Genomic DNA, 15,578 nt, shown 5'->3' with positions numbered 1-15,578 from the left:
TTTAGGAGACAAATCAGTGTTAACAATATGTATTTGGGATTCGGTAGCGAATGGGTGGCTATTAAAGCTATTGGAGCAGATGATGTGTAGAAGATCCACAGATTGCTGGTGACTTGGACATGTCCTGCTTTTCAAACATTTGTTTTCCTGTGAAAGGGAAGGTGCTTGGAGTGCAACCTTCCTGTTCTGAAGGGTTAAAAAGAATCATTTAACATCTTTTATAATTGGTAAATTTTAAATCATTTTCATATCCCTCAAGGACTATCACAGCTCAACTGTCACAGAGGGAAAATGTTATCATGAATCTACAGATTAAATAAATATATAGATAACATATATAAACATACCCTAGTTACTTTTGACAGTTTTTTCCCCCTGAAGTGCTAGCAGATTTGAGAATTACCTGAGGATTTATCCTTTGAGGAAGCTTTGATAACTGGCAGTGATTTTGGTTTTTTCCTCTTACACTACTCATTACATTATGGAATTCAGCTTTGCAAAGAGTTGTCTGTAGCACAACTTTTTGTGGAGGTATTTATTTTAGCAAAAACTCTACAGGGGGGCTTGGGTCTTTGTTCCTCTAACGAGAGCATTAGATCATGCCTGAGTGACTGCTGATCTCCCCTCAGGCTAGCAGAATGTTGTTTCTTCCCAGTTAAGTTGTGGTTGTCAAAATTATAGCAGCCTTTAGCTAATAAAATTAAAGGTCAATCCCATGGCACAAGATTTTCCTTTAAAATTCTCTGCATGTTCTCTTTTTGGATAACTAAGTGATGAATGTCAGAGTGAGTTTGGAACATTGCCTTTGAAGTTCTGGCATTCAGCAAACAGATTGGGCAGGAGAGACGTCCTTTTCCTTTCTCTACACGAAAGTCAGAAAAATATAAATGAACCACAACAGAAAGGTAATCTTACCCTTCCCCCCCCCCCCAAAATCGCTATACTTTGATGTATATTTTCACAAGTGGGGGAAAGGGAAGTAGGGTGTGGATCTTTGAACTTGGAATTTCTCAGACTTGACTGAACATAACTTCCTAGTACAGATGGCTCCTGAGTTACAACGGGTTGACTTAACACTTTCTGACTTTAGGGTGGTACAAAAGCAATGGACAGCATTCAGTAGAAACCATACTTTGAGTTGTGAATTTTGATCTTTTCCCGAGCTGGCAGTATCCCGTGTGGTGTGCGGTGTGCGGTCTAGTGACGCTGGGCATCAGCAGCGAGACACGGTTCTGAGCCAGCCACGCGAGTACGAGGGTAAACAACCGACACACTTAGAGCCGTGCTGTTCTTTACTTTGAGTAGAGCATGCAGTCAAATGTGTGAAATAGCCAACACTTTATATAAGCTTTGTGCTAGATGATTTGGTTCAACTGTAGGCTAGTGTAAGTGTTCTGAGCACATTTAAGGCAGGCTAGGCTAAGCTATGGTATTTGGTAGATGAGGTGTAATAAATGCATTTTGGACATATGATATTTATGATGGGCTTATCAGTATGTAATCCCATTTTACTTGTTTTGCATTCAGATTTCAGAACTCTGACCCAACCTATTAAATCAGAATCTGTCCAGGAGAAGCCTGGGAATTTCTGTGATGAATTATCCCAGTTGATTCTTAAGAGCAGATAAACTTGGGAAACACTGTTGTAATTGATGAAGATCATGGCGGGGCATCTTGCTATCAGAGACCCACTTCACAGGCCGCCAATTCCCAGTGATACAAGGTCTGATAATAAGCAAGTTCGTTATTCTACTTCATGGCATTTTCCCCCTTCTCCTTCCTCTAATTTGCCTCTCCTTTCCACTTTCCTTTTTTTCTGTGCTTATAGAGTGAGCAAGGAGGTGGGATTATGCTGACATGAGTCCATTTTGCTCACTGTCCTTGCAGATGCATTTGGTTGGTGTGTGAGGACGAAGTTGAATATTCCTGGCTAAAATTCATGGTTCAGGTGGGGACTCTTAATACCACCCCTTTTAAAACTTTGTATTTTAGAAGATTAAAGACCTTAACATAATTAACCCCTCCATGTATTCATCACTCACGTTCAACAATTACCAACTCATGGCCAATTTTCATTAATCTGTACGCTCTCCCACATCATTGTGAAGCAAATCCCAGACATCTTATCGTTATCCGTAAATATTTCAGTAGTATCTCTAAAAGGTAGTAACTACTGTTTTCTTTCTTTTTAAAAAAGACTTTATTTTTTTGTGGCAGTTTAAGGTTTATAGTGAAATTGAGGTAATTGAAATGGAAGTACAGTGAAATGGAAGGTACAGAGATTTCCTAATACCCCACCAACCCCCCACATGCACAGCCTCCCTCACTGTCAACACCTGCCATCAGAGAGGGTACATTAATTAAAACTGATGAACCCACTTTGACACCCCATTATCACACAAAGTCTGTAGTTCACAATAGCTTCTCTCTTGGTGCTGTGCATTCCATGGTTTAGCCAAATATTGGGCTGTTTTCTTTTGAACATCAGAATCTTCTATGAAGACAAAATATGACAGACTGTAACTATATGGTGGTAACTTATGGTTTTTCTTTAAAAGAGATCAAAAAGGTCACATTTTTTGGGTTCTTTATAGAATGGTGTCTCACGTAGATTGAGGTATAGGAGATGATGGGGATAAAAAAGAGCTTTCTAAGGGATTTGAGAGTGAGTGAAGAAGTGAGAAAGTGAAAATGGTTGAAAGGTAGTTGGTTTTCCATGGTAAAGATAGAATAAAGCTCTGGGGAGTGTACGTTAGAGTCCTGTTTGAAATGTCAACTGCTCAGTGGTTGGGAGTTTAGGGACCCATCTCCTGAGTGCATGCAGTCAGAGGGTTTTAGCTCATTGTTTAAGTGCCAGCTGTTGTTGAAATAACGTCTGTGCACCTATCTAAATGGTAATGAAATGCTAACCGAGTCATTTATTTTCTTTTTCTCCTTCTGCAATATCACAACAAGGGGAGAGGGATAAGGCATTTGACATCTGATGTCTGTTTTGAAAAGTGGGGACACAGACACATGTCAGATAGCATGAGATTCTCTTCTCTTCCTTTGGAGGCATTAACAAACTCTAAGGTTTGTTAAGATGCAATAGAAAAAATTAATTTTTATGAATTCTCTCCTTGGATTAGAACCCCGAGGTGATTGGAGTTTAATGCAGTGTGAACCCAGCACTTCTCTGGGATTTACTACTGTGGAACTTGACTGTTCAATTACAGATACTCCATGTGGTGTGAGGGTAATTTCATGGTGCCTGCTTAAGAATGGAAGAGATGCCTGCTTGATGGAGCTTTATAAGAAGCAGCAAGTGGCACTATGGTTATTATTGGAACGCCCAACTATTCCCTTTCCTCCCATCCCCAACATCCCTGAGAATGCTGTAATTTCTGCTGACCCTACTTAACCCGTTTTTATGCCCAGGTTATTTAGTGTACAGGTGCCTTCTCAGATGACATACAATAGGTGGGTCTTTCTACAAAGTTGATGTGTGGAAATATGAATTTGTTGAATACTTTCAGGAGGCTGTTGTCTGCTTTCTAGAGGGATTCTTTGTTCCTTGAAGGATTTGCAGGAGAATAATTAGTAGTTGATTTCTAGTTCTTTTTGCACATAGATTTTACAGAGTGCTTCTACTGGGCAACTTTGCCCAGTAGATGCTTCATAGGGAAGCATCAAAATTCAAACTGTAATCTATACCTGGTCTTCACCTGAAAATTTGCTCTTTAGAATTTTTGGGTCATTTGGCTCTTTATAAATCTCCTCCTGTTCCTACCTTACTTCATTAAATCTTATGTGGCGTTTGTGTGTGTGTGTGTGTGTGTGTGTGTGTGTATACGTGTGTACACGTGGACACGCGTGCTTTGCTTCTGCATAGGGTTTTTTTTCCCTGCACAGTTTGGGATAGGGAAGGACCTGTTCTGTTATGCTACTATAGTCAGTTTTGAAAAAAAGATTAAAAATTTATTTTGCCATATAAAAATGCTTCTGGAACACCTTGATTTTACTTTAAGATATGTTTTGTGAAGTATTCAATATTTTTGCTAAACAATTATTTTGACCTTAAGTGTGATTTATTGTGACTATAGCCTTCCCCCCTGTGATGTTAACAGTTTATAATTAAAGAGATTGGGCAAATAGGAATTAATATTCTATTCCCCTGCCCAGAAACAGGTTAAGACTTAACCTAGATTTAAACCTAGTAGGAAGAAAGCCTTCAAAATTAGACTTTTCAATATGTCCAAAGATTAAGCATTTTGGGAGGTAAACTCTCTGAATTAATAACACACTCATTCTGATGCTAAGAGGATCAGAATTCTCAGACCTACGAATCTGGAGTTGCTTACCACAGCATACTACCTTGTGTGTTTGTTTCTTGGGCATCTTTGCTTACAGTGTGCTCCTTGAAGCTGGCTTTCCTAAGGGTCTATAGAGCTCTGTCTCTGCATTTTTTTTCCTGCTTGGAATATCTTCTTCGGCTGCCTGTAACAGCCCCGTCATTATCCTGCCCATCTGGTCTGCTTCTCACGAACTCTCTTCTGTCAAGTCTGCTCTCAGATTTGTATGTGAGTCTAGTAAATATGGTGCACTGAGGCAGCAGACCCAAATTCAAGTCATGACTCTACTACTTATTAGTGGTGTGTGCTCTTACTCAAGTTTTGTGAACTTTCTATGTCCAAGTCCCTGTCTGTGAAATGTGGGTGGTAATAATATCCACAGAGAGGTATGTTCTGAAAATGAAATCTGATGATGGCAAACTGCTTGGCATATAGACATAGTAAGTGCTTAATCATCAGTAGCTGTTATTATTATGCCCTAGTGCACTCTCAGAAACTAGTTTGTTGGTAAACTTTCTCTGGCAGTTTTTTTTTTTTTATAATTTATTGTCAAATTGGTTTCCATACAACACTCAGTGCTCATCCCAACAGGGGCCCTCCTCAATGCCCATCACCCACTTTCCCCTCTCCTCCACCCTCCATCAACCCTCAGTTTGTTTTCAGTATTTAATAGTCTCTTATGGTTTGCCTCCTTCACTCTCTGTAACTTTTTTTCCCCCTTCCCCTCCCCCCTGGTCTTCTGTTAAGTTTCTCAGGATCGACATAAGAGTGAAAACATATGGTATCTGTCTTTCTCTGCCTGACTTATTTCACTTAGCATCACACTCTCCAGTTCCATCCACGTTGCTACAAATGGCCAGATGTCATTCTTTCTCATTGCCAAGTAGTATTCCATTGTATATATAAACCACATCTTCTTTATCCATTCCTCAGTTGATGGACATTTAGGCTCTTTCCATAATTTGGCTGTTGTTGAAAGTGCTGCTGTAAACATTGGGGTACAAGTGCCCCTATGCATCAGTACTCCTGTATCCCTTGGGTAAATTCCTAGCAGTGCTATTGCTGGGTCATAGGGTAGGTCTATTTTTAATTTTCTGAAGAACCTCCACACTATTTTCCAGAGTGGCTGCACCAATTTGCATTCCCACCAACAGTGCAAGAGGGTTCCTGTTTCTCCACATCCTCTCCAGCATCTATAGTCTCCCGATTTGTTCATTTTAGCCACTCTGACTGGCATGAGGTGGTATTTCAGTGTGGTTTTGATTTGTATTTCCCTGATGAGGAGCGACATTGAGCATCTTTTCATGTGCCTGCTGGCGATCTGGATGTCTTCTTTAGAGAAGTGTCTATTCATGTCTTCTGCCCATTTCTTCACTGGATTATTTGTTTTTCAGGTGTGGAGTTTGGTGAGTTCTTTCTAGATTTTGGATACTAGCCCCTTATCCTGTATGTCATTTGCAAATATCTTTTCCCATTCTGTCGGTTGCCTTTTAGTTTTGTTGATTATTTCCTTTGCAGTGCAGAAGCTTCTTATCTTGATGAGGTCCCAATAGTTCACTTTTGCTTTTAGTTCCCTTGCCTTTGGAGATGTGTCAAGTAAGAAAGTGCTGTGGCTGAGGTCAGAGAGGTTTTTTCTTGCTTTCTCCTTTTGGGTTTTGATGGTTTCCTGTCTTACATTCAGGTCCTTCATCCATTTTGAGTTTATTTTTGTGAATGGTGTAAGAAAGTGGTCTAGTTTCATTCTTCTGCATGTTGCGGTCCAGTTCTCCCAGCACCATTTGTTAAAGAGACTGTCTTCTTTCCATTGGATATTCTTTCCTGCTTTGTCAAAGATTAGTTGGCCATACATTTGTGGGTCCAATTCTGGAGTCTCTATTCTATTCCATTGGTCTATGTGTCTGTTTTTGTTCCAGTACCATACTGTCTTGATGTTTACAGCTTTGTAGTAGAGGCTAATGTCTGGGATTGTGATGCCTCCCACTTTGGTCATCTTCTTCAATATTACTTTGGCTATTCGGGGTCTTTTGTGGTTCCATACAAATTTTAGGATTGCTAGTTCTAGCTTCGAGAAGAATGGTGGTGCAATTTTGATTGGGATTGCATTGACTGTGTAGATTGCTTTGGGTAGTATTGACATTTTAACAACATTTATTCTTCCAATCCATGGGCATGGAATGTTTTTCCATTTCTTTGTATCTTCTTCAGTTTCCTTCATAAGCTTTCTATGGTTTTCAGCATACAGATCTTTTACATCTTATACCACATCTTCTTTATCCATTCATCAGTTGGACACATGGGCTGCTTCCACATCTTGACTATTGTAAATATTACTGCTTAAATATATTGTAGAAAAAATGTGCAGGTATCCCTTTGAATGAGTATTTTTGTATTTTCTAGGTAAATACCCAGTAGTGCAGTTGATGGATCGTAGGGTAGTTCTATTTTTATTTTTTTGAGGAACCTTCATACTATTTTCCAGAGTGACTGCACCAGTTAGCATTCTACCAACTGTGTAAGAGGATTCCCCTCTTTCCACATCTTCTCCAATACCTGCTGTTTCTTATGTTGTTGATTTTAGCCATTCTGACAGGTGTAAGGTGATAGATCATTTTGGCTGTAATTTGCATTTCTCTGATGGTAAGTGATGATGAGCATCTTTTCATGTGCCTGTTGGCCATCTGGATATCTTCTTTGGGGAAATGTCTGTTCATGTTTTCTGCCTATGTTTTAATGGATTATTTGTTTTTTGGGTGTTGAGTTTTATAAGCTCTTTGTGTATTTTGGATACTGACCCTTTATTGGATATGTCATTTGCAAATATCTTCTCCCATTCTGTAGGCTGTGCTTTAGTTTTGTTGATTGTTTCCTTTGCTGTGCTGGAGCTTTTTATTTTGAGGTAGTCCCAGTAGTTTATTTTTGCTTTTGATTCTTTTGTCTCAGGGGACCTATCTAGAAAAAAGTTGCTGTGGCCGATGTCAATGAAGTTATTGGGTTCTCTTCTAGGATTTTTATGGTTTCATGTCTCACGTTTAGGTTTTCATCCATTTTGAGTTTATTTTTGTGTATGGTGTAAGAAAGTAGTTCAGTTTTCCCAACACCATTTATTGAAGGGACATTCTTTTTTATATTGGACATCCTTTCCTTCTTTGTTGAAGACTAATTAACCATATAATTGTGGGTTGATTTCTGGGTGTTCTATTCTGTCCCATTGATGTGTGTGTCTATTTTCGTGCCAGTACCATACTGTTTTGATTACTACAGCTTTATAACTTGAAGTCCAGAATTTTGATGCCTCCAGCTTTGCTTTTATTTTTCAAGATTGCTCTCAGGGTCTTTTGTGGTTCCATACAAGTTTTGGGATTGTTGATTCTAGCTCTGTGAAAAATGCTGGTGGTATTTGGTTAGGGATTGCATTAAATGTATAGATTGCTTTGGGTAGTATAGACATTTTAACGATATTTGTTATTTCAATCCGTGAGCCTAGAATGTCTTTCCATTTTTGATCATCTTCAGATTCTTTTATCAGTGTTTTATAGTTTTCAGAGTACAGATCTTTCACTTCTTTGGTTAGTTTTGTTCCTAGGTATCTTATTGTTTTTGGTGCAATTATAAATGGGATCATTTTCTTAATTTCTCTTTCTGCTGCTTCATTATTGGTGTATAGAAATGCAACAGCTTTCTGTACATTGATTTTGTATCCTGGGACTTCACTGAATTTGTTTATCAGTTCTAGCCATTTTTTGGTGGAGTCTTTCCGGGTTTTTGTGTGGAGCATTATGTCATCTGCAAATGGTAAAATTTTGTTCCGTCTTTGCCGATTTGGATGCCTTTTCTTTCTTTTTGTTATCTGATTGCTGAAGCTAGGACTTCCAGTACCATGTTGAATAGGAGCAGTAACAGCAGACATCCTTGTCTTGTTCTTGACCTTAGGGGAAAAACTCTCAGTTGTTCTCATTAAGGATGATATTGTGGGTTTTTCATAACTGGCCTTTATTATGTTGAAGTATGTTCCTTCTAAACCTACTTTGTTAAGGGTTTTTATCATGAATGGATGTTGTACTTTGTCAAATGCTTTTTCTTTGTCTACTGAAATCATCATATGGTTCTTACCCTTTCTCATATTGATGTGATGTATCACATTGGTTTGTGAATATTGAACCACTCTTGCAACCTACGAATAAATCCCACTCGATCATGGTGAATGATTTTTTTAAAGTATTGTTGGATTTGGTTGGTAGTATTTTTGTGAAGGATTTTTGCATCTGTGTTCATTGGAGATTTTGGCCTTTAGTTCTCTTTTTTTTTGTGTGGTGTCTTTGTGAGGTTTTGGTATCAGGTTAATGAATTTGGAAGTTTTTCTTCCTTTTCTATTTTTTGGAATAATTTGAGACGAATGGGTATTAATTCTTTAAACGTTTGCTAGAATTTGCCTCTGAAGCTATCTGGTCCTGGACTTTTGTTTGTTGGGAGTTTTTAAATTATTGATTTAATATCTTTGCTGGTAATTGGTTTGTTCAGATCTTCTTGATTAATCTTTATACATCTGATTCTTATCCTAGGTCTTATATAATAAAAGGTTCTTAAAAAACTGTGCTAGAACACTTACTCCGAGATCTGTTTAAAAAATGTAGAATACAGTATTGTTAACTGTAGGCATGAGACAGTGTTATAAAGAACTTAATATAAGAAGAAACTTTTACAAAATGTCTAGTTTGCCTGAATCTGCACTGACTTAGTCATGGAGCATTTAAGCAAAATCTAGAGTAGATTAGATATAGATAAGTTAAAAGTGGCTGGGGTTATTTTCCTTGGAGCAGAAAAGGTACAGGGATAAAGTCAGGCCATGGATGGAGGTGAGAGCCCAGCATAGGCTGGAGGTTGGAGTGCAGCAGTGAGTCAGGGCACATAAGCAGGTGGGCACAGAAAACAATGCAGAGACAGCATGCTTCTTGAAACAGAGTGAATCTAGAATCAGTGTCTTAAACTGACTATGAGAGTCTTGAGGGCAGGGCTTGACTGTACAAAGATGGTAGCTATGCAGCTGGCCAGTCAACAGAGTCCAGGGGCCTCTTTTCCAGTCTGTGGCAAATTCTCCCCAATCCTTGGCAGACTCTGGTAAGACACAGCTTGACCCATTCTGGGTTCATAAAGACTTTTCATTAGGCAGATGCTAAGTTGTTTGAGTCTATAGGGGAATCTAACAGTTTAAGAGGATCCAGTACAGTTTGGACCCTTACCTTTATCCATGGGAAGAACTTCTCACTGGACAAGCTCTTCTTTTTTGGGCATGTGCTATTAAAACTCCTGATGTTCAATCATGTGGTCATGGGCTTTGAGCAATCTGCAGTGTGGTAGAAAATACAGGTAAGTACAAAAACACCTGTAAGGTAGTGTGTAATAGCAGTGTTAATGCTACTTCCTCATGCATGATATAGATGAAAGGATGCTAGAATTGATATTATAGAGTATTTAAATGGAATAGACCATTTAAAAAATCTTAAGGGCTTTTTAAAAAAATTTGTTTATTTTTGAGAGAGAGAAAGAGACAGAGACAGAGCATGAGTAGGGGAGGGGCAGAAAGAGGGAGACACAGAATCCATAAAAGGCTCCAGCCTCTGAGCTGTCAGTGCAGAGCCTGACACAGGGCTTGAACCCACAAACCATGAGATCATGACCTGCGCCGAAGTTGGACACTTAACCAGCTAAGCCACCCAGGTGCCCCAAGAATCTGACAGATTTTAATTCCTGTGCCTCATACGTGCTAAGTGTACAAAACCCGCATCACATTGAAGGCAGTATTTGGGAAGGAAGTAGCTTGTTCTCCCTGATCTTGCAGCCTGTTAATGGGGGAAAGAAGTTTCTGATGTTTCATATGTAAAAGAGCTCCCAGTGGCTGTAACCTTGCACAGTCTTCCCTGGGTCTTCAAATGCCTTCACTTCTTCAGTTTTGGAGGCTTTGTGCCCTTTAATTTGTGCCCTGCCTCTTTTAGCTCTTGGAATTTTCTGACTAGAGTCTGGTGGTTCATTTTAGAGTATTTTAGAGTCCCCTTCATTGCCATCTTGGCCAGTGGAATAGATTTCTTTCCCATTCAGTGTGGTTTTATGCTCCCACTTTTTAGATGGCGTTGCTAGCACATATGTCCCGCTTCTTGATGACTGTGTATATATACACACTTAAGACATATACACACACACATCAGCTTTTCTTTCTTGACTGCTATCAGACACATCCAAGAATGCTACTATTTTATACCCAACTCTTTTAACACGTATGTTTGTAGTCTGGTTTCCAAAGTCTCAAGAACCTGTTTGCTGATTGGGAAGGAGACAGAGTGATTATTTGGTTCTTTCCTTGTAGGACATGTGGCTTTCAGATTTATTTATTTATTTATTTATTTATTTTTCAACGTTTATTTATTTTTGGGACAGAGAGAGACAGAGCATGAACAGGGGAGGGGCAGAGAGAGAGGGAGACACAGAATCGGAAACAGGCTCCAGGCTCTGAGCCATCAGCCCAGAGCCTGACGCGGGGCTCGAACTCACAGACCGCGAGATCGTGACCTGGCTGAAGTCGGACGCCCAACCGACTGCGCCACCCAGGCGCCCCTGGCTTTCAGATTTAAACCACCATTTGCTTTTGCCCAAACTGTATATTCAGACTTATGTGTTTCTTCTGGCACAGAATTGCCATTTACAGCCACTCTCCATTGTAGTGACATTCTTTCCAAGATCTTTGTATAATATGGAAAGATCCAAACAATAATGTTTTCTGCTAGTACTTCTTTAAAGCTTAGTTACTTCCTTCTGAATATCCCACAGATAATCCTGCTCAGCTGCACCAACCTGCCCTGCAGTATTTCCCACACACTGGAGAAGGCGCTCTTGAGGTTGGACAGCACGTGGCTGCTGGTTATCTTCTCAAGGGCTTCCACATACACTTTGCCCACAACCTTCTCCTTGTGAGCACTGCTCTGACAAACCCGCCACATCTCCTCACCTATGTGCTGAGGCCAGTGTGAATGGGGGCCAGTATCTGGCCCAGATCCATGGTACCCCATCGGGCATAGGGCACAGAGGTCAAAGTGGCCAGACAGGGAGCCAGAGGAGAGGTGGTGGTTGGTAGAGCACCCCAAGCCCCAGCTGCAGAAGCAGGTCGTTCCCACTGGGGACAGGCAGAGGCCTGTGTGGGCCAGAGCATGTGTCTCAGACGTCACATCTTGCCCAGTGTCCACATCCTGTGTTCTTCTCATTCTGGAAAGGCTCAATTTAGGCCAAGAGACCATTGTAGCTTGGGGCTCTCCTGGGGTTTATTTTGTTTTGTTTTGCTTTTTTGTTAATAGCTTTGTTGTGATCTAGTTCACATACCGTACAATTCACCCACTTAAAGTATACAATTCAGTGGCTTTTAGTATATGCACAGATATGTGCAACTATCATCACTGGCAATTTTATAATATTTTCATCACCTCAAAAAGAAACCCTACCCTGGGCGCCTGGGTGGCTCAGTCGGTTAAGCATCTGACTTCAGCTCAGGTCATGATCTTGCATGCAGTCTGTGAGTTCAAGGCCCGTGTCAGGCTCTGTGCTGACAGTTAAGAGCCTGCAGCCTGCTTCCAGTTCTGTCTGTCTGTCTGTCTCTCTCTCTGTCCCTCCCTGCTTGCTCTCTGTCTCTCTCTCAAAAATAATATACATTAAAAAAAAAAAAAAAAAAAGAAACCCTACCTTTTAGCCACTGCCTCCCCCATAATCCCATCCCCTACCTCTCCAGTGCTGGGGCCAGTAATCAACTTTGTATTTCTGTTACCTTATTCTGAACTTTCTTATGAATGGAATATAATATGTGGCCTTTCATGACTGGCTTATTTCACTTAGCATGGTGTTTCAGGATTCATCCATGTTGTAGTATATATCAGTATTTCATTCCTTTGTAAGGCAACATAATGTTCCATTGTGTGGATTTACCACATTTTGTTTATTCTGTTGATGCATATTTGGGTTGTTTTTATCTTTTGGCTTTTGTGAATAATGCCACTACAAACATTTGGGGATAGGTTTCTGTGTGGGCATCTCTTCTAATTTCTCTAGGGTATGTACCAAAGAGTGGAGTTGCTGGGTCATATGATAACTTTAAGTTTAATAATTTCAGGAAATGCCAAGCTGTTTTCCAAAGTGGCTGCACCATTTTGTGTTCTTGCCAGCAGTATGTCACAGTTCCAGTTTCTCCACATCTTCACCAACCCTTGTTGATCTGACTTTTTGATTTTAGTCATCCTAGTGGATGCGAACTCATGAGATTTTGCAAAGATTTGGGGAGGATTTTCCCTTACAAATAGTTTTTTTAAAAAACCATAATGTGTGTGTGTGTGTGTGTGTGTGTGTGTATACACATATATATACATATATAACTTAAATGCGTAAGTATATATATAAAATGCTTTTAAGTGTAGTGTCTGTTAAAGCATCAATGCTAAGAGGTCCTGTTGCCCATTACAATAATAAAGGAGTTTTCAATATTTGTTAATCTAAAATTCTCATTGCTCAAAACCAACGTGGGAAACTTTTTGTAATGTGTGAGGTAAGGAGAAGAGAAGGGAGGGGTGGAGAAGTGGGAACAGACGGTGTGTTTTCAGGAATGGTGCATCTTTCCCAGGAGATTGCTCTACTGCTTACCTCTGTGTCTGATGGGTCCCTCTGTCTTTCAGGAGGACTGGCATTGGCTCAAGTGATCTTTTTCTATCTGAAGTACTTGGTTCTCTTTGGTGTCCCAGCTCTGCTCATGCGCCTGGATGGACTCACACCACCACCCCTCCCTCGCTGTGTGAGCACCATGTTCAGTTTCACGGGGATGTGGAGGTCAGTAGTTTGGTTTATTAAAACCCTTTGGGGATGTCCAGTGGGAGGAGCCATGGCTTGGCGAGCTTCAAAGGGTTTGGGCCACTGTCCACTCTCTGTCCCTCAACTCAGACCACAGTTGGCATTTGGATTTCTTCATCTGTCTAATAGGATGGCAATCCGTGCTTTCTGAACCACTCAAAAATACTGTCAGGCTATGAAGATAGGTGAAATAATAAAGTTTCTCTCCAAGTTTATGTACAGATGCACAAAGGGTTGTGTTTCAATGGTTTCTTAGTAGCTTGGGATATGCTACAAGATACTGACCATTTTATTGCTCTCTGTTTTCCTTGAAAATGACCTCTGTATATGTGGGAGTGTCAATTAAAAAAAAAAAAAAACAGACTTAGGAAAATAGCATAGGTCCCTGTTGGCATTTACTAGCTCTCAGATATGGGACAATTTACTAAATTTCTCTAAGTTTTAGTTCTCTCTTAAATGGTAATAATAATAGTGAGGGTAATAATGCCCACATTCAAGAGTTGTTTTGAATATTAAATAAGCTAATGCTATTAAGGCATTTGGCACACAGTAGATGTTTACAAATGTTAGCTTTTACCCTTTTATTATTCCTGTACTTGGTGCCCATGGATAGACAGATGTGTTTTGCGAGTTTTCTTACTCTTCTTGATTTTGCCCCATGAACTTATGGTTGGCCGGAGCTTTTGTTCCAAAAGATCCGTCAGCCCCCCTGCTGTTTGTTATTGTTGTTCTCCAGGTGGGCTTGCTTGCTGCTGTGTGTTTCTTAGCACTTCTAGTATGTAACGTGACAGGGCTTGGTTTTGCAATTGCAAACCTAATGTACGAAGCTCAGACTGGGGACTTGGGCAATCATGGGAATTAGCACTTTTTAGGCACCTCCATTTCCCTCACCGTAGGCTTGGCCCTGCCCACAGTTGCCATTCTGGCTCATTCACAGGGCGCCTTCAGTCTTTCATCTCTGTAGGCAGAAGAGCCAGGGCCCGGGTAGAGGAAGAGCTCAGTGAATATTACCATATCTGATGTTGCTTTTAAAAAGGGGGTAGATAGCCTGCGACATCCTGGTTTTCCATTATAACTGATTATAGATGCTGAGTTTTTTTTAAGCCTCTGTAAATGCATGTTGTTATTGGTTCAGTTTGCTTATTGGGATTAGAAATTTCATGTGGTTATTGCAAGTAATGTTAAGTAATTGCTTTGATTTGCTCTTAATTAGTTCATCAAATATCATAGGTTGCCCAGTTTTAATGACAGGGTTGGAAAGTGGTAGAAAAGGGGTTCTCTCTAGCCAAGGGCCATGGAGTAGTTCTTGGTTAAAAGGTGAGCCTGGTTGGGAGGCTCTGTTAACTTTTGACCTACGTGAAAGTAATGTACTGAATAAGGGGGTTGGGACCCAGCATGATTTGGGGTCACATCATCAGTGACTGGTGTGCATCTAGCATGGTTGTTCTCCCTCTTTGTGAATGCTGCCCTAATGCATTTCTTAGGAAGCATATTATTCTAAAGAGCTTCTCCAGTCTTGATTGGCATATTAAAAAACTCTGAATGGGGCGCCTGGGTGGCTGTCGGTTGAGCGTCCAACTTTGGCTCAGGTCATGATCTCACGGTTTGTGAGTTCAAGTCCCTCATCAGGCTCTGTGCTGACAGCTCAGAGCGTGGAGCCTGCTTGGAATTCTGTGTCTCCCTCTCTCTCTCTGATCCTACCCCACTCACACTCTGTCTCTCTCTCAAAAATAAATAAGCATTAAAAAAAATTAAAAAAACAAAACTCTGACTCCTGGGCATGCTGGCTCTAGGCTCCTTGTCCATAAATCTCTGCCCCATTGATTGTCACAAGAAGCAGTGTAGACTGTTGACTCTATTTCACATTCAGAGTAGGTGTCTTCTTGTCCTTTATTATTTCAGTTAATTATTTTTCGGTCCCAAACCCTCTGTTGTAAATACACAACAAAGGCAGAGAGAGCTTATCTGCCAAGACCTTTGTCATGTTTGATTAGAACTAAACTCAAATCGTGTAGACTCCATGTTGTTGAAACACTCTCTCTTCCCTCCCAGTTCCAGTTTTAAGACAAACGGGTGACAGAGTAATACAAGTTACTGTGAGTGGAGGCTCTGGGTGAGCCCCCGGAGTGATGTGGTCCTAGGAGGAAGTGTTTACAAGAGCATGTGATGAAATAACAAACATGGTCTTTCCTGGGAGTGACCTAGACTTTTATCCTGGCTTTTTTCTAGGCAAACATGGGTGTGTAGATTTTCCCTTTCACAATTTTTAGTTTGCCAGTTATACTTAGAAACACCTCGGCCTTCATTGTTTCCATACAATAACTGTTCCACATTAAGAAAGGAAGGGAGGTCAACTCTGTACTATAACTCACA

The 15,578-nt window shown here is 40.4% G+C and overlaps 1 protein-coding gene across 7 annotated transcripts in view; it reads left to right on the top strand.

Annotated features, from left to right (window-relative positions):
* HHAT (hedgehog acyltransferase) overlaps positions 1–15,578 on the top strand; it is a 326,701-nt gene that overhangs the window by 123,139 nt on the left and 187,984 nt on the right. For all 7 annotated transcript variants that reach the window (XM_058701854.1, XM_058701853.1, XM_058701849.1 and 4 more), the window contains one exon: positions 13,034–13,184. In XM_058701854.1, coding sequence (XP_058557837.1) covers positions 13,034–13,184 — 151 coding nt within the window. The remainder of the gene's footprint in view (positions 1–13,033; positions 13,185–15,578) is intronic.

The sequence above is a fragment of the Neofelis nebulosa genome, chromosome 15 (assembly GCF_028018385.1).
Source record: "Neofelis nebulosa isolate mNeoNeb1 chromosome 15, mNeoNeb1.pri, whole genome shotgun sequence".
Lineage (NCBI taxonomy): Eukaryota > Metazoa > Chordata > Mammalia > Carnivora > Felidae > Neofelis > Neofelis nebulosa.
The sequence above is the reverse complement of the archived record's forward strand: the minus strand, read 5'-3'. Positions and strand labels throughout refer to the sequence as shown.